This window comes from Erythrolamprus reginae, chromosome 3 (assembly GCF_031021105.1).
Source record: "Erythrolamprus reginae isolate rEryReg1 chromosome 3, rEryReg1.hap1, whole genome shotgun sequence".
Lineage (NCBI taxonomy): Eukaryota > Metazoa > Chordata > Lepidosauria > Squamata > Dipsadidae > Erythrolamprus > Erythrolamprus reginae.
This window is the reverse complement of record NC_091952.1, coordinates 177,915,122-177,939,751: the sequence shown is the minus strand read 5'-3', so window position 1 is coordinate 177,939,751 and position 24,630 is coordinate 177,915,122. Positions and strand designations below refer to the sequence as shown.

Genomic DNA, 24,630 nt, shown 5'->3' with positions numbered 1-24,630 from the left:
AAAATAAAAGTGAGGCTTGGAGGCACACATTACTTTACCACAAAATCGAGATAGAAAAAAATCTTTACTGAAATAAACAAGCTTGGCCCCATCAAATATTTTATACAATGATGCAAGATTCTAATAACATATGCAAAATTAGTGTCTTAAAATATTAATGTTAATACTTTTATTGAGAGGGAAAAGAGACATGGAGTCACCTAAATGGATAACAAAATTCAACCATAACTAATTTTAAAAATCCGTTTAATTATACCAAAAGCTGATTGCTTGGTTTTACTATAGTACAACAAAAATATGCAAGCTTCAAGTAGAAATAAGTTTATCATACTGAAACAAAATATAGCAAAGTGCAAACTAAAGAGGAAACACTACTGCTTTCCTCAAATTACTCAAGAAAAATATATTTAAAATGCTATATTACAAATAAATACAACAAAGATTGAATCACCTCTTTGGTCCACATGTTTATAAAAGAAACCAATTTAACCTGTTAATCTAAGTAATGTTAAAGAGAATACCGGGAATGCCATTAGATACCATTTTTTAAAACTTAAGTTATGTTATTTACTTTAAAAAAGGCCTGGTAGAGTTTTATTTTGAATTGTATGAATTTTTCAATTGTTCTCAATTTTTTGTTAATAACTCTGTTCATGTTCAAATAATGGTACTGCTGAAGTTACACTGCATTTTTTCTTAAGAATGCTTGGTCCAAGTTGAAACAATTGTTCAAAGACATTTTTGGAGAACATCATAGTTAGTTCTTTGACTTATTTTAGTTCCTGGAAACATTATGGTAATACCATTCATACAAAAAACATTTCACCCTGAACTACAGCATTCTAACATAAACTTATATGGAATTCATACACGCTCAACCTTTTTAGAAGATGAAAATTTGTCCTAGTATATAAGCATTTTCCTTTTATATTATTTTCAAGACTGAATATAAAATAATATTGCTATAAAACACACTTCCTTGGTTACTTCATTCTTGTTTTTAATATATAAATCCATTTTTAAAAGCAATAAATAACTATCACTGCAGTCACTTTAAAATACAAGTTTGATGTATTCTGTTCAAAGGCATGAGAGGCCAAAGATGTCTTCACTAAATGGTATCTATTGTCTATTCAAATGTGTATTTAAATATCCATTACTAAACAAGAACAGTAAGAGGTTCTATACACCATCCTTTTATACAAAATAATAATAATAATAATAATCATATACAGTGATTTATCTACAAAACACTTCATCGCTTTAATCTTACTAGGGGTTATCTATGATTGCCTCCTGTTGTAAAGTAATTTTGCTTGTTTTTCTCAGTAGATCCATTTTTAGATGGCAATGTTATAATAAAGTGTAACATATTCTGAGGACAATAAATGTATTGCAGTATTTTAACAAAAAGTGCATTTCTACTATCATATAAATTATTCCCAGCCTAGTTTTAATACCAATAGAATTTGTTTTATGAAAACTGACGGTAGTTTCATCTGATGAGGCAATCACAAACATAAGAAGCATCTGAGTTTCCAGCATAACAATGTTTCTGCATATAGCCCTAAGTTCTTTATAATTAGCAATTTACAAATACAATCTATATAACTGTCTAGTTCTGGGGCCTGAGAATGTTTGTTTTGTAAAACCATTAGTTTTGTACAGTAACACTAAATATTAAACCAGTTTACATATAAACACAACAGCATTACATATACCATGTTTTGGTGCTCAATAAAATATGGAAAATAAGATGCAGGATTCTTATGATAAATATTGAAGAAATGAATTTCCTCAAACTGAACTAAATTGTCTTTTAAAAATCCTCATGGCTTGAATTGGGGTAATATTCTTCACTTGTGTTTGTTGTTGTCTTTTTAATAGGAACTGCCCTACCACATCCATTACAACATTGCCAAGCAGTAATCCATCAATAGACACAGAATATCAAAAAAAATGGAAAACTAAAAAATTAATTCTAATTTACTGCTCCTAAAATCATTTTATACTACTGCCTATTAAATAAAAATAAATAAATAAATAAATAAATAAATAAATGTATGTACCTTGGTATTTAACTTTAAATTAGCTGCAACAAAACATATTTTATTAAATTCCTAGTATTAATGCTATTTCTACTGCCTTATGACCTTGATTCAGAGTGCAGGGTAAGCACAAAATTTATATTTGTGGCTACTGCGGAGAGCAAATGACAAAGTAGTTCCATATATATTGATTAATTCTTGTTGGAACTGCCTACCATTGCGAACAAAGAGATAAAAGGTAAACAATAAATCTCTTTTAAACCAAGATAAACCTTGATAATTAACATATTAATACATATGAATATAAATTGAGATTTTTACCACAATGTTTAGAAAAGCTCTGGAGCAAAGAATTGTACTATCTAATTATTATTGCTATGGGTATGATCCTATTATCATGACAATGTGGCTGTCTTTTTATCTTTTTAAAAAAGATTTATACATAGGCACAATACCTACTTTAATCTTAGTTTTAAGATTAAATTCACACAGTACAGTACTTCCTTAATGGAGGAAAACACACACAGAGACAGACTTCCACTGTTAATATATCAGGGTTGTTTGTTCCAATTTCCAGCTAGAAATCCCACTTTTTAAGGAAGGAGCATGAATGATTGATGAACCAGTTGGGCAATGAAAGTACCTATGTTTCTATGGTAAAACAGTGTGTTTTTCAGCACACTGAACACACTTTACAAAAGACTTGTAATCTTTTCTAAAAGTTTTTTCAAGCACCAGAACATGCAGTGCAGGCTTGGCTGCTTCGGAGGCCTATCGTATGAGTCAAGACAAAATACAATTCAGTCACTTCTTCCTAATACTCACATTGGTGCATTAAAGTACTTTCTGTTCTTGGTGTTCATTTCATAACATTTTATAATAAAGACAGTTGCAGCCGCTCCACTATTGCTTTTGTTGAAGCACACAAACAGAATGTATCTATTCAAAGCTAAGCTGATAAAAGTCACATATAATTGCTCCCAAGCTATCTAAAAATTGGGAAAATTCTATGGAGATTCTCAATTATGCAGTTCATGTTGCTGCACAGGTGCTTTTCAAAAGGCAACTGGACTTTCTTGGAGGTTTTTGTTTTTTCCTTGAAAGTCCAGAGGCCTTTTGAAAAGCACCTTTAGGATAAAAATTAGGAAACTGAAAAGGAAATGAAACTATCCTGTTTTTAAAATTATAACAGCTTACCAGAATAATTTTGTTCTGAATCACATACAAAAAAGGTTTTCTTTCTTTCTTTTTCTTTGTATTTGTCAAAGTATAATCTGGTAAACATGAGTTTTTCAAAACTTATGGTTTCTACTGGTCTTAATGATATTACTGAATCCTTAACATTAAAATTGGATTTGTAATGGATCATTTCATTAAAGACATTTCATTTTGTATTTTTTGACCCATACAACTTTTCAAAATCTGTAGTGGACTACTCTGTATACCATAAATTATAAGGTGTGAAATGTATAAATAACTGAACCTGACTTTAAATGCATCTTAATAAACCCCTTCATAAAATGCTCTCACTCTGAATCAATAACATTCATATCCTTATTAGAGCTTTGCTTCAGCTACTGAATCTGCTCACATATAACATCAGTTCACAATTGTTTTGTTCCCACGGCCATGCTAATATTCTGTATTGAATGGGATTCAATTAATAATAAGCAAATATCTAGCTGCTGTACCTGAATTTTTAAAACTATGTCTGCAGCATTCAATTACTACACATCTAAATGGTCACATTATAAATCTTTTTTTTAAAATCAATTTCACATTTGGCACATTTATTCATTCTTCAGAAATGCCCCTGTATTTTTTTCAATACCATCACAAACAATGATCACAACACCAACTGTTTGACTGATTAGCAGCTTCACAAGGTGGTTTATCTCACGCTTCTCCTTAATGGATCACACCTTGCCTATGACAGAGGCACATTAGGTACAGTGCAGTAGGGTGTCATTTTTGGACTAGAGGAAAACATTTTCCAAATGGATAAAACCTCTAGTTTGCAGTCCACATACCATGCATTTCCCTGGTAATTCCAATCCATCAGCTACTGAAGCCATTTCTGGAAAGCTTCACTGCAGACTGCTTCCTTTTATGCGCAGCACTTTCGTAAAAAATTCAAAGTGTAACAAGAAGATTCAAAGTGTTGCAAGAATCCTTGAAAATGAAATAATTATTGTCAGTACAGTCTGCCCAACTCCAAACACCAGTGCTTCCATGGGAGCCATGCTTTTCCCAGCCACTCTGTAAATTCCAGCTACTGCTGCACCTGAAAGGGATGAGGAAGACAATTATAATTAGAACCAGATTTTTATTCAAAAATCACCATATAGTCAATATGTAATGTTCCCTTCCTCCATACACAATTGATTTTACAACTCTTATCACACTGGACAGCAAGAGCAGTACAGTATAGCGTTCTATAATTTACTAAAATGTAAACGAACACTCTTCTACACTGTATTTAAGGATATTTAAGGAATGACCCATCAAAAGTAAAAAACTTCTTTCCCATTCATTTGGGGAGAGATGTAAATATATGTTCAGCTCCCCCATTTAAAGTTCCCAACCCATGTAAGAAACTAATAAAAGCCTACACAAAATCGATGATCAAATATAAAGATTTAATTTTTGATTGTTGATTGTTGATTGCTGAAGAAACATCCTAAAATAGAACTCAGTTCTGCAATGATGCTGTTCTAACAACTCTTTATTTATTACTATACAGTCTAGACCGATTTCCTTTGATCCACTGTCTAATTGTTTCAAATGTTTAAACTTTATCAAGCATTCTGCATATGGCTAGTTCAACAAGGCATGAACTAACGTCTACTGAATTGCAATGAGTTGAAACTGTGAGAAGTATTTCAATTTGATCAGTTTCCTATTTCAACTGAGCAGAAAATAAACTTTAAATCAAGAAAAAATCACCAAAGCAACTTTAGACCATAGTTTAATATACTGTATTGGATTGGTTCAAAGCTGGTAACCATACTATAGATAGTTCTTGATTTACAACCATTTATTTATTTATTATTTATTACTTAGATTTGTATGCCGCCCCTCTCCGAAGACTCGGGGCGGCTCACAACCATACTATAGATAGTTCTTGATTTACAACATTTCATTTAATAATGGTTCAGCCTCAGAAAAAAATATTTGTAACCAGTCCTCAAAGTTACAATTGATGCACAGACCCCATGGTCATGTGATCCAATTTGGGTACTTGGAAACCAGCTCACATTTGCAACTAGTTGCAGCCTCCTGCAAATCACATGATTGCATTCTACAACCTTCTGGGTTAGTTTCTGACAAACAAAATCAACTGGGGAAGCAGGATTTGCTTAACAATCGTGACTTGCTTAACAAACATGTGATTAGCATAATGATTGTTATAAAAACAGTCATAAAATCAGATTCAGTCACATAATTACCTATTTAACTTAACAACAGCATTTCTAATCAACCAAAATTCCTGTCCCAACTGTAGTTGTAAGTTGAGGACTAGCTGTATTCTACTTGAAATAAACTGAACCCCCCCCCCAACAGAAAAGTGAACTATTGATGTTTTTTTCTTAAGGAAATAGGGTTCATTCTAATAGTTATTGTTCAAATATCTGAAAAGTAGTTTGCTATTTAATATAATTTTTCTTACAGAAAACTTCCATAAAGTATATCATTAGCATAAGATTAATCTACCATCTTTCTCACTCTACCTTACCGTAACTGTTTCTGTAAGATGTTTATATTCTGAATTAAGCTTATTTTTTGATATGAAGATTTTAAAAATATAGAAAGTTTATTATATGTAAATAACATCCTGTATGCACTGAGTATTTTTTATTTAAAACAACAATTGACAATAGCATTAATCACAATATGTGGGTCTTCATAAGATATTGTAGATCTGAGTATCTTTATATTAAAACTACCATGTGTGTATGTGTACATAATTATTTAATTAAATTAAATGCGACAGATAAAGACATTTCATTTTTATCATATTAATTTTTATAAGAGCAATTTTTGTAATACAAGTCAAATATAAAAATAATAAGAACAAATCTTGGATAATGAAATTACTCATATAGCAAACTAAATGCATCTTTCTTTTCTACTGCAAAGACATAACTGATTTCATATCAAGTGCAAATCTAATTGATGGCTTAATTTATTAAACCAAAATATCACAACTCCAAATCAGTAGAAGATAAAAATCCCAAAAGTGAAGACTGCACATTAATAGCTTGCTTAAAGTTATATTATCAAACATTTTTTACATTTCTGTGAGTATCTCAAAGAATGTATCAAAATCTGTGCATAGGGGAAAATCCAATACTAAATAAATCATAAGTAAATCACAATGAAAGAATTCTATCATCTACAGTTAATAAAGCCAATATCTATACAGCAAGTTGTACTATACAAAATAGTTACAAGGGCATTCCACAGATTGTTGCTCCTAACAAATTTATGAAAATTTCTATAGGGAAATCTACCACACAGGTATACACACACATGCGCGCCAAAATAAAATAAAATAAAAACCATACTCTCTCATATATTTCCCCAAAAAATGACTGTAAAAAACTAATGTCATCCCAATTGTTTTATGATTCCATCTCCTGGAATCACTAATTACTAGCTTGACAACTCCAAGCAATGCTCCTTTTCCATATGCCATTAGTAAATCTTTTAAGAATCCGAAAATCATGAAAAGAAGGTAATGATGCAGCAAGTGTCTAACTTGACCCTGGAGAGAACCACTGTTCAGTACCTTCCACTTTCATTAAGCAATTTTGCTTTTTTGTTTTTTGGGGTAAGTGTGACATATGTGTGTGTGTGTTTGTGTGTTTGTGTACGTACGTACATACATACATACATACCTCAAAAAATAAAGGGGACACTCAAATAACACATCCTAGATCTGAATGAATGAAATATTCTCATCTTTGTACAGAACAAGGATGAATGTGCACAACAGGATGTGAAATTGATTGTCAATCAGTGTTGCTTCCTAGGTGGACAGTTTGATTTCACAGAAGTTTGATTTACTTAGAGTTATATTGTGTTGTTTAAGTGCCCCCTTTATTTGTTTGAGCAGTGTATACACACACACACAAACTTGTAAAGAACTGATAAAGAAATAGAGGGAGATTAGGATAGATCTATTTCAAGCTTTTTAGCTCTCGTCAGCTGGTCATACCTTATAGGATTCAAACCTGGGCTGGAGATTTTAACTTTTAGGTCACAGGCTCTACTCTCTTTTATCAATTGAGCCAGGGGAAATTTAAATGTTTTTAGATATACAGTAATAGTGCACCAATTCTATAAAGGGTCAGATAACATTTATTCTTTTGAGATGCTATTCTTATTAAGTATAACTATTTCAGTAGCTATTTCCTAAAGTACAGTGGTACCTCTACTTAAGAACTTAATTCGTTCCGTGATCAGGTTCTTAAGTAGAAAAGTTCTTAAGTAGAAGCAATTTTTCCCAAAGGAATCAATGTAAAAACAAATAATGCGTGCAAACCCATTAGGAAAGAAATAAAAGCTCGGAATTTGGGTGGGAGGAGGAGGAAGAAGAGAAGGAGGACAGTCACTGCCGAAGGCAGAAGGTGAGTTGAGGGGAATAAAAAAAATCCAAAACTTTAAGGCTTAAAAAAAAAAGAGAGGGACTCTGAGGCAGCACCCAGAGAAAGGAAAATGCTTTGTTTGCTCTGGGCTGCCAAAGCCTCCTTAAGTGCCACCGAAAGGCTCCTCTGGCAGCCCAGAAAAGCCCGAGGTGGTCGGGATTAAAGGGGGAATGTCAGGAAACTGTCAAGGCCTTGTTGCTGCTCTCAAATTTCCTGGGAAATTTTTCCGGGCTTGGGTTCTTAAGTAGAAAATGGTTCTTAAGAAGAGGCAAAAAAATCTTGAACACCCGGTTCTTATCTAGAAAAGTTCTTAAGTAGAGGCATTCTTAAGTAGAGGTACCACTGTATTTAGATTATAACAAAATCTTGAAGAGAATGTAAGTGCAACAGATTGTCTTAACTGCAAAAGTGCAAAATTATCTTAAGAATACAAAGACAATATCTTTATTGGACAAAGTCTCATTGTCAAGTTATTAAATGGCACTTTAGAACCTTCATTCTCTTTAATACAATACGAAACATGCATTAACATAAAAATGCAAAGTTTTAGTTGCTATTTACTAAGCTCCACTGCAATATTACATTAACATGTACCAGCAATTCAAGCAAATTTGTTATACTGTACTGGCAACTGAAAACTTACTATACAATGTGAAAATTATGCTATTATTATTTATCCAGAATTCCAGTATATCGCAGCAGATCTTTCAGTGCTTTACAAAGTGTTGCCATAACTTCCCATCCCCTACTACCATAGTTGCACTAGGCATCTTTTATAAGGGAAAGTTTTTTTTAAAAAAGCTATTGCTATTTTCACCAAAGCTAGAATGGCAATAAAGTAATATAGAACCCTTTTTTAAAAGCTCCAGATTTTTCTTAGCAGTTTGACTCATGGAAATGGGCACACCTACTTTAGACTTCAAAATGCAGGGTTTTAAAAACTGTACTAGAATAAAAGGACAGGCTATGGAACATATCTGGCACACAAATGATCCAAGTACATTATCAGAAATTCACAAAATATGTATATAAAGCCATTATGTAACGAATATGAACTGTGGTTAACTCTGCAATCATTTATCAGATAATGGCACTGAAGAGAGTTATGCCTAGGATGTTTTAATAATATAATAACTACAATCTTATACGTGATGTTTTTCTTTCAGAGAATGAACAGAAATCTAATAGAAAATTCCAAAAATATGAACAGAAGCAATACATGAACATTTATTACAATTGCTAGTAATAATCTTCAAAAAGAACCACAACTATATTTGAACATGTAAGACTTACTGGTTATCATAGCTCCAGTTACAGAACCCAGAAATCCAATGCTGACCACAATGACAGAGATTACTCTCCCTTGCCTATGCCTTTGCAGCATGACAAACATTAACACTCCTGCAGCACCGTGGACAAAGAGAGAAGAGAAGAGAGCCCATAGGAAAACCCAGTACCACATTTCTGGAAAAAAAGTAATCAAACAGCAGGTTAATATTTCTTATTTCTTTCTGATTACAACAAATATATATACAGTACTGTAAGTATTTGAAAAATGATAGATATAAATGCATGCACAGTGGTAACTCTCACTTACAAGTTAATTTTATTATCTCATCCGCTATCCCTTTTTAAAAATATTATGTACACCTCAATGTTTTTATTTTTTCCTTTTCTATAAACTACCCAGTGGACAATTTTTGTCAGTGGGGAATGTGCAAATTATATAAAAAAATAAATTTTAAATAAATATGAATAGGCTATATGTTAAATGCATGAGAAGTAATTCTCATACACAGTACCAATTCATTTTATTACTCTGCCACTACCCATTATCAAAAGAACTGTGCATACTACTATATTAGATTTTTTCTTCTTCTTTCCTTTTCTCTAAGCTACCAAGATGACTTTCTTGGTTCCACACAATTATGTGAAGAATTAAATATTAAAACAAACAAAAGAAATTTAAAAAGGATCATTTCACAGTTATGCTATTGTGTCTCTGGTATCTTATATTTGTATGTATGTATGTTGGTACACACTGCACATATGTGTGTGTGTGCATATAAATATCTCATACAGAATCACACTATTTATAAAATACTCAGAGAATATGTATGAGAATGTAATTTAAGGGAATCAAAATACAGAATACTAACTATTCAAAAATAATACTGAAAGTATTGAAAGTACAGTACTGTATTTGCTTTTCTTAAATGGGCAATGTGCATCTCCTGATGAAGCTAATATTTCAGCTATCAATACATTGCTTCTGAATGCTTATAGACTGTGATTTCTTATTATTTGAGGACTGAATGTCAGCTACATAGGACTGATATGTAAAATAAGAGAATATTAACTTTTTGAATTGCTCAATGCTTTATGTTATATTAAAATTCTGTTTACTTGGAAATGTTAAATATTCAAATAAATAAAACAAATCTTTAAATTTGTGAAATTAACTCAGTATGCAGATGTAGGATTATTCAAAAATATATTTAAAACCATAGAATTTCACCACACATACTAGTTATAGTGCTTTACTTCTATCATACATTCATTTCAAAAAAACTATTATATTTTACAGTGCAATACCACAATATGCTTTACTGTTTTTAATTTTCATCACTAATTTGAAAATATCCCTTCATTTAAAGAGACATATATTGAATCATATAAAATCTATGCAACTAAGCCAGAATCCAAAAGGAATGTAAGTTATCAATTTACAACTGTTTGACCATTCAAAGGTTTGATGGACATTACAAAATTTATGATCCATCATCAAAATTGCAATTGCGCCCCCACCCCCGATCATGTGATCATATTTTGGAATATGGTAACCGGCTTGCATTTCTGAGCAGGTGCAACATTCAAGGTCACTTGGCACAATTTGTGACATTTCCGTTTTCTGGCGGGAAATAGAACAAAGATGTCTATTGGATATGGTAGCTTTATTTAATGTCTATGTTATTCACTTAATAAGCGATCTGCTTAATGACTGTGTTGACTCATTTTATGACCATCATAAAAACAACTTCAGTCACTTAGTGCTACTGTACAAGTGAGCCTAGACACCATGCCATCTTTGATACTGTATGGGATTGCACTACATTGGACAGACCCAGTGAACAATCTGGAGATCCTCTTAAGAGTCTGCTCATGAGCTGCATTTGTTGCCAATTTGTTCCAAGCCTAATTTAAGGTGCTGGTGGTTTTAATCTTTTTTCAAGGGCTTCATGGCATGGCACCATGCCATCTGAGGGTCTGTTTCTCCCTCATGTAATGGGGTAGACTGTTATATCAGTCTACCCCATTACATCTTGCCTTTATTATTGTAGTGTCCTTATTATTGTAGTGTCCACCTTATGGAACATCCTTCCACTGAAATTAGATTGGCCCCATCCCTCTTGATTGTTCATAAGACCCTCAAGATCTGATTATGGTATTAAACTCATTTATATAACCACTGATCTCACAACATAACTGGGTGGCTTACAAGAGAGCTAAAACAGTTAATAAATACATTAAAAAGTATAGAAACCAAAATAAAATAAAGAATAACAAAGAGATGTTAAAAGTAGGAGAGCCACTTTGTAGTTCACCTGTTATCAGAACAGAGGTCTCAACTCTATTTCATTGAGAGCTACATCAGGATAATGTTTGACCCCAGGAGGCCAAGGTGGGTGTGATTAGACCAACATCACTCATGTCAGGGGTACCTATGGTGGCCCGAGCTCCGTTTTTGGCTGCAACAGCTTCCTGCAATCCTCTGCGAATGACAAAGGAACTTGGAAGGGCCTCCCGAACTCCATTTTCACTGGCAGAGGCACCACGGACTGGCCTTTTGTGGTTTCTAGAGTGGCCCCATGGGTCAGATCTAAGCACCCTGTGAGCCAGATGAGGCTCCCGGGCCTTGAGTTTGACACCCCTCTTCTAGAAGCTCAACAATAATAAAGCCAACATCATCTGAGCAGAGACATGATTCCACAGCATAAGTGGCCACTGTTTAAGAGCCATTAAGTATAGATCTTTAGGCAACAATCTGAAACATGCCTCCCACTGCTAGATCCACTGGATAAATAGATCAAAGAGGGAAGAGTAACAACCCCTGTGGCACTCCACATAATAGAAGCTGAAGGTAAAATCTTTTCCCCAATCATCGCTGACCAATAGAAAGAAGGTGAACCAACACAAGATCATGCCAATACTACCCACCCCAATCCTCTGAGTCAGTCCATAAGGTTACCATGGTTGATGGCACTGAAATCCACCAAGAGGTCAAGTCATGCAAGCATGACGCACTGTTACTATTCTGCCCACATCAGAGACCATCCAAAAGTGTGACCAATACCATTTCCATACCTTATTAAAATATGAATCTGACTGAAAAGGATTCAGATAATCTGCTTCAAATTCCTCCGAAGCTGCTACACAACCCCCCCCCCCCCCTAAAAAGGCGAAGCTAGACACTGGCTTATTAGGATGAAGAACTTTCTGTTCAGCCAGGGATTAAAACTAATTAATGCAACCTGTTGTTTGGAGACCTTGCAAGTTTTGCTCTACCATATTTTATGTTATTTATGTTATACTATTCTATTTTTAATCAAATTATTTTGGTTGATCATTAAGTCAGAGAATTATGAGACAGCATACTAATACCTAAATAGAATAAAATACTATATTAGTAGGCATTATTTATCTTGAAAAGGATTAGAACTAAATATTAAGTTTAGCAAATGGATTTATTTTGGTATAATGCAAAGTAGTGGACTTTTAAAATCTGTCATGCAGTAAATCAGATGTTTTCATAAATAGTATTGATATCCTTCAGGTTCCATGTGTCTAATGGCATTTCCATTCATTAGCTGCAACCCATCTTCTATTCTTATCTCCATTAAGTGCCACATTCTTCAGGCCAAATTTTACTCCTGTATTTCACTCTATGCATCTGATAAAGTGAGCTACAGCTTACAAAAGCTTGTCTTTTAATAAAATTTATTAGTCAGAAAAGTTGCTACCAGACTCCTGATTTTTGGCTCCTATACATTAACACAGCTTTCTTCCTACAATGTCTAGGAGTATTGATCTGAATGCTTTTTAAAATATATATATACAGTACAAGTCTCTCTCATTCTCTCTCTGCTTTTTTTTTGGCAACTGAAGGAATATTTTATCAATTAGTAGCTGGTATTTTGTGCTACATGAATTTTTAAAACCTCTTTTGTTCTATTATTTATTTCAAATAAACATGTAGACTTTTCATAATCCCACTTAACAATTTCAATGTTGTGAGCCAGCAAGTTATAAGCCTAGAGCAAGTCTATTCCACAGGCCAGATGCATCACATGCAGGCCACGCCCATCCCGGCTCCACAAAGGCAAAAACTATTGCAATATGTCGCGTGACGCGATCAAGTTTGACACCCATGTCCTAGTCATCTTTTGCTTTCCCCTTGCCTTTTGGTACTAGAAACGTTCTTTCATTCTTCTGCAGGTTATTCAATTGTGTTGCTAGCTTTGAGTGTAGGCTTTTCAAGATTTGAGGTCAATATCATGCAGTTAATCATTTGGGAGGGTACTCTAGTTCTTTATATTTTTGAGTTACATCTGAATCATTTTTATTGCTCTCACTACATCTTCCATTTGTTTTCCATCAAATTCTTTCCAAAATGTTGCACTTTTCATTGCGCTCTTAATAATTTTCCAACATTCAACAATTTCTTTATCAGAATTTTTTGTAAAGTATTTTGTTTAAAACAATTTATTATTATTGCTTATTAGGGAAAACATACCCAGAGGAATGGACTAGCATAGATTGTTTAGAAATTAAAAAAAAATCTTCAGTGTGAAATTTATTAGGGCCTTGTCCCTATTCTGTAGCATGTGAGCCAGCAATAGAAGTCGAATTAACTAATTTAGGTTAAAAACTGAGCTTGTTAACTTGTACAGTAGTTGTTTTTGGATCAGATTAAAACAGCATAGGAAGAGGTAGCTTGCTTAGGCAAGTTCTCTAATTAGGGAAAGAAGAAAGGGTCAGGCACAGGACAATGCCTAATGACTGTAATAGTAGAAAAAAAAGTTACTTTTTCATCACCGTCCAAACCCTGAATTATCACTATTTGAACCAGTAGCTAAATGATGACTACCTGTATCTTTTATATACCCTGTTTCCCCGATAGTAAGACACCCCCGATTGTAAGACGTATCGGGGGTTTCAGGGGGGTCGGCTAATATAAACCGTACCCCGAAAGTAAGACATATGTCTTACTTTCGGGGAAACACGGGGGTATTGCCGCCTCCCTCTCATCTAGCTGCGCGCCGCCTCCTGCCCACGTCCGCACCGTCCCCCTCTCCATACGTCGCCGCGTCTGCGACCTCCCTCTGATCTTAATGAGCGCCGCCTCCTGCCCACTTCCGCGCCGCCCCCTCCATACGTCACCGCGTCTGCCGCCTCCGTCTGATCTTAATGAGCGCCGCCTCCTGCCCACTTCCGCGCCGCCCCCCCTCCATACGTCACCGCGTCTAAATGTTAATTTTATGGTTAAAACAAAAAATTCGACAATTTTTTTCCAATATAAGACATATCCCGAAAGTAAGACATAGTGGGGCTTTTGGGGATAAAAAGAAAGTAAGACACTGTCTTACTTTCGGGGAAACACGGTATATATGCTTTTCAAAACACTTATGATCCTTAATAGAAAAACCTATCTCTTTACACAACCCATATACTTTTTGAATTCTCAAAAACGAAGAGATTGTATTGGGTCAGTTGATCTGTCTAAATAATCTAGAATTAATTTTAGATGACAATTATAAAAAGTGGAAAGTAAGTCCTAATGTGCAAAATGGAATGTATTTCTCAGTAAAATACATAGCATTTAATTCTAAATACTATAGCCTTTCAGACTACATAATACAGTGTTCCCTCGATTTTCGTGGGGGATGCATTCCGAGACTGCCTGCGAGTCGAATTTCCGCGAAGTAGAGATGCAGAAGTAAATACACTATTTTTTGCTATGAACAGTGTCACAAACCTTCCCTTAACACTTTAAACCCCTAAACTGCAATTTCTCATTCCCTTAGCAACCATTTAGATTATTACTCACCATGTTTATTTATTAAAGTTTATTAAAAAAAAAATTTGTTAAAGGCAGATGAAAGTTTGGTGATGACGTATGACGTAATCGGGTGGGAAAAACCGTGGTAAAGGAGAAAAAACCTGCAAAGTATTTTTTAATTAATATTTTTGAAAAACCATGGTATAGCCGTTTCGCGAAGTTCGAACCTGCGAAAATCAAGGGACCACTGTATATCAATTTCACAGTTGCACTGGCTTTGCCCAATATATTATGGACTTCACTCCAAACGTGAGATTGATCAGAAAGTAACTTATTGTATTTTTCAGAGTATAAGAGGCACTGGAGTATAAGACACATCTTAGTTTTGGAGGAGGAAAATGGGGGGGGGGGGATCTGCTGCATAAGGTGCTGAAGCTGACCAGACAAAGGATGCTAGCCAGATCTGGCTAGCATCCTTTGTCTGGTCAGCTTCAGAACATTACCTTATCCTCTGCTTTAAAAAACCCCTTATTCTGAGAGGGTAACAATAAAAGAGCTGAGAACATCACTAACATTAGGGTTGGAAAGAAACTTATTCGGAGCAAGTAGAGCAATGAAAAAAATAAGCCTGCAAAGACTTAGGGCTGGAAAAACATTCTTCTGATAGAGTAACAATGAAAAAGCCTGCAAAGTAAGAGCTGGGAAGATCATTAGCACTTAGGGCTGAAAAATAAGCTTTGAAAAAGCTACATTTAGAGTATAAGATGCACCCAAATTTCCAGCCTTTTAGGGAGGAAAAAGGTGTGTCTTATACTCCATAAAAACAGCAAGTAGGAGATTGTAAGGTGTACAGATTTTTTTCCTTTTTCTGTACACTGCTTTTACTTTCCATCTCTTTTTAAAAAGTATGTCCTTAGCTTACCACTTCTAGATCTACCATTTGTGAAGAGCCTGAAACAGGAAAATATTATTTTTTTTCTATAACAGTTATGAATATACAGAACTGGAAAGAAGTCCTATCTTCCAAAAGTTTGGCTTCTATATGAAACACAATGGAGCGGGGTATTGGTGTTCCTAACACGACAGTAATTGTGGTAGTGGTCATATGAAACACCAGGTCAGGAAGGGGGGAAAATTCCCTATACTTTTTCAATCTATTACAGTTGTAGTTTTCCCTATAGGTAAATTTACAGGAAGGCTTCTTTTAATCTCAGAGTCCTCCACAGTGTTTTTTAAAAAAAGAGCTAAGCCTTTGTACCCATTCATGGGGAAGGTTTGTTGCTCCATGCAGTTCCTGGCCCGCACACTTTATGTGAGATGTAAAATATGATAACACTAGGCAAAAATGTATTTCCAAAAAGAGAAAAATACATGCCCAGTATTTAAAAGTAGTAAGTCTTCTTATGGTCAGAAATATTCAAAGTTTCAAATTTGAACATGTTCCTAAATTTGGTTGATTGTAAGACATAAATATGTAGGATACCATTTGCTGGATTTTGTGAACTAGAACTAGAGGACACATATTGTCATCTTAACACTCCTCCACAAGAAACATATTTTTTAGAAAATAGCCTTCATGTATAAAATTTTTAGAATAAAAATTTCAATTGTATTTCGAATATGTTAGTTAAATTTATACAATAACTAGCAACATTCATACATCAAACATTCTTATTCATATTAATATGTAACATTAATAACCAGAAATAAACAAACAAACAGAAAAATTCTCCCATTTATTGAGTCAGTGTATCTAGCGAAATAATAATAATTTAGGGAATCAGTGATTATTTAAAACCAGTGTATACAAAATTGTCTTCGCCCACCAAAAATATGATTATCAATGAAAAATGAATTAGTAAACCAATGAAGAAAATCCATCGATGTCACTTTTGCCATTTGATCGGGAAATATATGATTCGGTTTAGTGTAGTGGTGCAGGCATCAGGCTAGAAACCAGGAGACTCTAGGTTCTACTCCTGCTTTAGGTGCAAAGCCAGCTGGTTGACCTTGGCCTAATCAGTTTCTCTCAGACCCAGGAAAAAGGCAATGTCAAATCTCATCTGAAGAAATATGCAGGGTCTTGTCCATGAGGTGTTTGAGAATTGGACATGATTGAACGGAAGAAAAACACAGTTCTACATCTTGTCATGCCCACCATGTATCAACTGCTCTTCCTCATCTTCATCATCCTCCCCATCCCAGAGGTCCACTGCTGTACATGTGGTAGGAACGAAGGCAGGGTGTGATTCCGCCTGCAGATGATCCCTGCGGCAACAGGAGACAGAGTGGTGCTAGCTTTCCTGGGGTCTGGCCTATTGGAAGTACAGTGATCCCTCGATTTGCGCGTTCTCGATTAGCGCGAAACGCTGCAACGCGGTTTTTCAAAAAATATTAATTAAAAAAATAAAATATTAAAAAATAAAAAATAAGTCCACACTAGTTCTCTCTCTCTTTCTCTCCCTGTTGCCGGCGTGGTATATGAGAGAGAAAGAGAGAGGCAGAGGTCGGGCGCATTACCGGGAGGTGGAGGCGGCGTGGGGACGCTGGGTGCCGGGGACTCCGAGGAGGGGGTGGACGTCTGTTCCCTGAATGGAGACCGCCGGCCGCTCAATCGGGCCGGCAGGGAACAGAATGGAGCCTTCCGCGGCGGGGCTGGTAAGGGGGGGAGCCGAGGGGGGAGCCGAGCCCAGCCCCGTGGCATTCGCTTTCCTCCCGCCGGCAGCCGACTGATCGTGGGCTCCTTCGCAACCTCGGAGAGCTTCCTGGTTTTCGTGAGCTTTCATGCCCTGGAAGCTCTCCGAGGTTGCGAAGGAGCCCACGATCAGTCTCGGCTGCGGGTGGGAGGAAGGCGAATCCCCCGTGGGCTCCGTTACATCTTCCGCTGCCAGCCAGGCCATGCTGGCGGCAGCGGAACAATCGCTGGCTGTCAACTTTTCTTTTTAAAACTGGGCAGGAGCTGACTTGCCTCCCCAGTGCTAAAAAGAAAAGTTGACAGCCAGCGCTGCGAAACCGCCGAAACCGGAAGGGGCGAGGTGGGGGAGAACGGGAGGCTCAGCATTCCGTCAGTCGCAGCGCTGGCTGTCAACTTTTCTTTTTAGCACTGGGGAGGCAAGTCAGCTCCTGCCCAGTTTTAAAAAGAAAAGTTGACAGCCAGCGCTGCGACTGACGGAATGCTGAGCCTCCCGTTCTCCCCCACCTCGCCCCTTCCGGTTTCGGCGTTCGGCAACGGAGTCCGGCGCTGGGGCCATGCGGGGCCGCTCATCCAGGGGGGCGTGGACTGGCAAGCGGCAAGCGGCAAGTGATCTGGCGGGAAGACCAAGGGAAGGTTCCTTCAGCCGCCCAACACCTAATCTGCTCCGCAGCGTGGCAGCAGCGAGGAGCCGAAGATGGGGTTTCCCCTTTGCCTTTACCCCATCTTCGGCTCCTCGCTGCTTCCGCGCTGCGGAGCAGATCAGCTGTTGGGCGGCTGAAGGAATCTTCCCTTGGTCTTCCCCGCCGCCCACACGCAAACTCCACCATCTGCGCATGTGCGGCCATGAAAAAAATGGCGCACATGCGCAAATGGTGGTTTTACTTCCGCATCCAGTATAACGCGGAAATCGGTTAGCGCGGGAGGTCTTGGAACGTAACCCCCGCGCTAACCGAGAGATCACTGTATACTGTGATACCTTGTGTTCAATAGCCTCCGCTACTAATGCCGTCACATCCTCAGGAAGTATGAGTGTAGATCCTTGAGCTTCTCGTGTCCCGGTTATAGTACGCCCATGAATGACCTCCTTTGGGGCATGCTTGGAGGCAGATTTAGATATTGTCACCTCTGCTAGTAGAGAATCTGGCCCAAGGCACCATAATTGGGAGTCTGAGTTAGGAGTAATTGATTCTAAGTCAGCGCACTCTGACACCTCTGATTGTGTGGGAGTCCACATGCTTGCACTTGGCTGCTGCTTTTCTACAAATTTTGCCAAGAGCCTTATGGCGGCGCTTTTCAGCTCTTGTGTCCTTTGAAATATGTTTTCTGGTGGAAGGTTTGTGAGCCTGATCTGGTTTGATTGAATCCATTACTTCTTCAACGCTTAGGTTTTTTCATCTCTGGCGCAGGTGAGAAGGGGCCTGCTGGCTCCATTTGTAAGTAATAAGTGGGGAGTGTTGGTAGGGCTGGAGACCCCTATCCTTGGGTGTTCGTGCCATGCCCAAGGGACGTGGCGAATAGGTGACTTGGTTACAGACCCCTAAGAGGTATTTTTGAACTTGCCGTGCCATAGGAGCAAGGTGTATCTAATAGTTGGTGCCATGTCCCAGGGGTGTGGCTGCTGTCGGCCAGGGAACAAGAGACTCCACTGGGGGTGGCCAACAGCCTAAACTAGCCCAATACTAGTATAGTTCCGAATTAAGATAATATGCAAATTGTTCCTTGACTAAGAATTGATTGTTATTCTGTGGCCCAATTAAGTAATTTGCCTTGAGGTAGCCTGGAGGCTCTTAAGTAGGCCTGACTGTAAAAATGTGGCTGTCTTACCATGTGGTCGAAGGAAGGGGAACGTCTAAGAACAGTCATGCAGATGCCTTGTGAGTTGAACAAGAGTCTGTTAATCTAATACAGTCCTTGCTTCCAGCTGTCTTGGAATTATCCGATGAAAAGCCCCGAGAGAAAAGCCCCTGCTGAGCGGTGGATTTTAAAGACATTTGGATTGATCGCTCCTTTTCAAAATGGCGAGTGCAACTTACTCCGTCCACTGAGCAATCTTTAATGTTGGTGGCTTCCTACGATCCTAGCTGACTGCGGAGGGTATCAGCTGTCTTGCTACAATAAAATCCTGAGAGCCCCCAGGGACTGATTAAGGATAGAGAGGGAAATGTGAGGGATTCTAAACTCTCGGTTCCCCCCCCAGGGAGCGAGCAGTCGCTCCCACTTCTGCCACCTCCCCCCAATCAAATTACAATGATTTCACAATAGGGATGGTGAATCCAATCTGAAGCTTCCTTGCATTCTAACTTCACTCAAATCCAGAATAAAATAGTTTAATCAGTGCATGGCACTGTCCTAGCTGAGAGACTTGAGAAAATGAAATTGGGGCCAGGAAGGACGTCACCAACATAAATAGAAGCTTTAGTAGGCTCAGTCCAATCACTGAGCAGATAGAATTAACACATGCATGGCTGCTATATCCACCATGATGGAGAATAGATGTTTTTTATTCTGATGCTTAGAGAGATATCTATTACTGTAATAGTGGTGTGTTTAGATTATCTGATCAATATTTTCTCAGTCCTATGTCAGGCAGGTGTTATATTAGTCAAATTCAGTGCCTAAGACCAAATTCTGTCCCACTGTCATTACTATTGAGAAGCTTTTAGTGTATAGTTCATCACTTCTGAGGTAGAAATGAGCCGGGGTGACGCAGCAGGTAGAGTGATGTACTGCAGGCCACTGAAGCTGACTTGTAGATCTGAAGGTCAGCGGTTCAAATCTCATTACCGGCTCAAGGTTGACTCAGCCTTCCATCCTTCCGAGGTGGGTAAAATGAGGACCCGGATTGTGGGGGCAATAGGCTGGCTCTGTTAAAAAGTCCTATTGCTAACATGTTATAAGCCATCTAAGGAGAAGGGCGGCATAAAAATCGAATAAATAAACAAACAAACAAATAAATGGCAAATAGTTCCATGACAGCGAATCTGACAATTATAATGGAATAAAGAGCTAGTGAATGGACAGATTCTGTTATTCCTCTTTGGACAAGTAGGATCCAAGTGTTCCAGAGTTGCTACCCAGAGTTGCTTTGGATAGTAACATGGGAAGCAAATAATAAATAAAATAATAAAGCAACCTAACCATGGTTCAATAACTTCAAAAAGTAATTTGCTTGTTAACCACTTTTTGAATATTAGCTACCTTCATGAAAGCAAGTTTTACTATACTGCATGAGTTATCTTCAATCTGTAAAGAAAGAAGTTTCATACAAGTTTAAGGACTTAAAAACATGGTTTGTCTAGATTGGATTTGGCATTCTTATCTTTCTATCAAGTGCTGGGAAATGCAGATGTTGTTCTTTGATGGTGTTAAAGGTATGATTGTAAGGTGTAAGCTGTTCCAAGTAAAGCTGCCTTTTGCAATTGACTGGGGGTGATTTTATCAATATTGATGGTGTTCACAAGGTGCTCCACATTTTCAGGATGGCACCCAAGGCGCCTATTATGATTGGTATTATCTGTGTTTTCTTTCGTCATAGTCATCCTACTTCCACCTGAAGGTCTTTGTATTTTGTGATTTTCTCCAATGCTTTCTCTTCTCTTCTGCTGTCTCTAGATACTGGAGCTAAGGGCCCAAATGGATTTGAAATAAGATTCTGGAATTAATTATCAGAATTCTTCTCATGGGAAAATGCTGCTGTTTTGAATACTTAATAAAATGTATATAAATGGGATTTTGAATGTTGGACACTAGACAGAATCAGTAGGCATTAAAGATTACAACTAAATGTAAATTTAAATGTAAATTAATGATTACAATTAAATGAGAAAAACATTTAAATTTGACTTATTTAGCACAGAAGCAAATATTTTTTTATGAACAATGGATCTGGAAGTTAATTTTTAAAATGTCTGCCATTATATACGGATTGTATTTGGAAAATTATATGGAAGAACAGCAAACTTTAGGAGACTGAGTCTGATTTGAAAGTAGGTTACTTATACTTGTTATAAAGAATAAGTATTTTCTTTTTTTCATAGTTTGTTATTTTTATTCTTTTAATTTGTACTGGTTCTAAGCTTTTTAAATTATAATATTTAATAAAATTACTAAGAAACAAATGCTTTTAGTATAGCTCTGAAATCTGATACTGTATTATGAAATACATATTATATCACTTGATACAGTGTATCATTCAAACTTTCCACATCTTTGTGCTAGTGCAGTGATGCTGAACCTTTTGGGGTTTGCGTTCCAAAAAGGGAGGTTGTACGGAGAGTTGGGTGCATGTATGCCCACAGCTATAATTCCATCCACCCTGTGCATGCGTGCATGACAACCCCCGCTGCTCTTTCTCTTTTCCCAGGCCTCCCCACCAGATGCCAAGTTCTGGTTGAACCAGAAGTTTCTTTTCTTTTCTTTTTTCTTTTTGCTCCCCCAGGCTTTAGACACAAGCCTTAGGAGGGCAAAAAGGCCTCCCTACCAGAGACCAAAAACGGCCTCAGTACCAGAGGACAAAAACGTCCTGTTCGCCAACTTCTTCATGTTGAAGAGTTAAAGTTTCACTCTCCACAGGCTCCTAGAAAGGCTCTGAAGTCTGGGGAGCAAAAGAAAAAAACCGGAACCGGAAGTTGGCAAACGGAATATTTCCAGCCTCTGGAGGATCTCTGGGAGTGGGGGGCGTTTCCACCCCTCACCAGGTTCCTAGAAAGGTTCTGGAGCTTGAGAAGAGCAAAAAGCAGGCCTTCTCCACCATCTCCAAAGGCTGAAAACAGGCCCAGAAAGCCTGAAAATCAGCTGGCCGGCGCGCACACACACGTGCTGGACCTGAGCTTGCATGCCCACCAATATGTGTGCCATTTGTGGCCTGTGTGCCATAGGTTCGCCATCACGGTGCTAGGGAATGTATTTTTGTTTCCATTGTATACAAAGAATAAAAAACTCTAGAAATCTTTTCAGGTATCAACATCAGAGTGAATGATAAATAAATTCCCTGGATTAGCCTCTTTCCCAATTTGGGAGATAAGAGACAATACTTGCCAATCACCAGTCATGTCAATTCAATGATTTTCCAATGTGCATGCAATTTAAATAGCTCTGGAGATTTAAACTCATTCAAAGTACATCGTTCCTGCCCATTATTTTATCATTATTCTATCAAAGCCCCCACCATCTCTAAACTTTAACTCTGCCCATTATTTTGCTTTTCACCACTCTTAATGGGATACAATATGCATATATTCTTTGTGGAGAGGACTAAAGAACTGGGAAACTGTCTTTTCTTTGCTACTTGTTAGAATTTCACCACTTTCAATCAGCAACTAGCAATTTGAACATATCTCTCTTAGACACTGTTCTTATCATTTAATGTTCTCCTATGATTCTGAGCTTTAGCTTCCTGGTATTAAACTTATAGTTCTAGACTACCTGCACATGCTTTTCTTTCATCATCTTCCTTCTTTCTCACATTGTTTCACTTTTTGCTCTTTTTTCCCCCCTTTACTGAAATTATTTGTATTGATACTTTCTGGTCTTCCTTTTTAGCAACTCTCACATACCTTAAGCTCTTTTTCTCATTACTTTCTCCTAACTATTTGCTGATCATCTGTGAATACCACAGGCCCTATTAACTAACTACCGGTAGCCTTAAAAGAAACAGAAAATTAGATCTCACATCCCAATGTACAAGAGACATATCTGATAATTTCCTCTTGGATATTTTAGTAAACAGTGCACATTGTAAAATAAAAATATCATCAAAATTCATTCTCAGAATGTTCAGAATCATTCTATATATCTAAGCTGTAAGATACTGTACCTTTTCTTGAACACACACTGGCTTAAAAAAGCATCTCATTTTCTTTTTATATTCCTACAGAATATTTATCTGATGATCTATAAAGAATGGTATCATCTCATCCCAACTAAGATCCAGTTTGGTCTAATCACTAATCTAACTTCTAGTTCTACTCTAGGTGTGAAAAAGAGTTGGGTGACCTTGGACCAGTCGCTCTCTTACTCAAGGAAAAATGTACATCAGTCTTGAAAATTTTTGCCTAGTTTAACATTTTTAATAGTTAACAGAGTTGGAAGAGACATTGGAGGTTATCTAGTCCAACCCCCTGCTCATGCAGGAGACATATACCAGGGACTGGAACCACCAAACTCCTGACCTTTCTGATCCACAAGCTTAGTGTCTTCGTTTTCCTAGAAGACTGACCGACTGAAGATGAAGGCAGGGAGAAAAATCACCCTACCTCACCCACCCAAATTGCTTCTATGCCAACAGTTATTAAATTAGCACCAGCTATTAAAACGCAACCTGCCACTCCTTACTCACCTTTTCACCAGGTAGCCTGAGAGATCTGCTACATGCCAGGTTGAGAACATGGGTAGGCGCGGTGTGTGACAGCTCCCATTTTTAGGTCACACTGGTACTTATCCTAAACATCTGGGCAGCGCCACATTGTCTACAATGGGAGATGTCCCTCTCCCTTTCCAAATGCTCCCCCCCCGTAGCTCCCTACCACCTCCCGCCCGTCATCCCCGGCCTTTACCCGTGAGATGCCGAAGCGATGTACCGTGAGCCCATAGGCTCAGCACCTGCTGGACCGACAGGTTTATCATGTGGTCTCCCGCCTCCGCCTTCATGGTCGCCGCGGGGGAGACGACCAGGCCGATTCTGTCGTTGCTGGGCCGCCGCTGCCTCGGGTGTTGGGTCTGGTTTGGGCAGCAGCCTTGGGAAACGGGAAGCTGTGGCCGGGCTCCCACGAGGCCTCGCAGGGCCGAAGGGGCGCGGGTGGGGTGAGCTCCCCCCGGTGGGGGAGACATCGAGGACGGCAGCTGGACAAACAAGGTGGCGGCGGCGGGGGCGCTAGCTCGCTCTCCGCCTCCCACCGCCGTTGCTGGTGGACGGACGACGCGGCCCTCCTAAGGTTGCCCGGCACACAGAGCCCCGCGGTCAGGGGCTGAGGAGGGGAAAGGAGGCGGAGGTAGGCGTCGGGCAGCCGCGGCGGCGGCAGCAGCAGCAGCAGCAATGGCCATCACCGCCCCCTTTCGAAGCCGCCGCCTCCTCATGCCCCCCCCTCCCTTACTCAGTAGCTCGCGCTGACCGCGAGGAAAGGGGAGGGGGGAAGGAAGAGTAGGAGGCGGCGTCCGCGAGACGCGGCCGGCGAGCAA

The 24,630-nt window shown here is 38.1% G+C and overlaps 1 protein-coding gene across 1 annotated transcript; it reads right to left on the bottom strand.

The window, feature by feature from the left end:
• Positions 1-231: 231 nt before the first annotated feature.
• Positions 232-24,630, bottom strand: TMEM170B (transmembrane protein 170B). Its single transcript, XM_070747259.1, has 3 exons — positions 24,009-24,630; positions 8,993-9,163; positions 232-4,332 (listed from the first exon to the last, which is right to left on the bottom strand). Exons 1-3 carry the CDS (start codon positions 24,280-24,282, stop codon positions 4,202-4,204), a joined length of 576 nt encoding a protein of 191 aa, XP_070603360.1. The 5' UTR covers positions 24,283-24,630; the 3' UTR covers positions 232-4,201.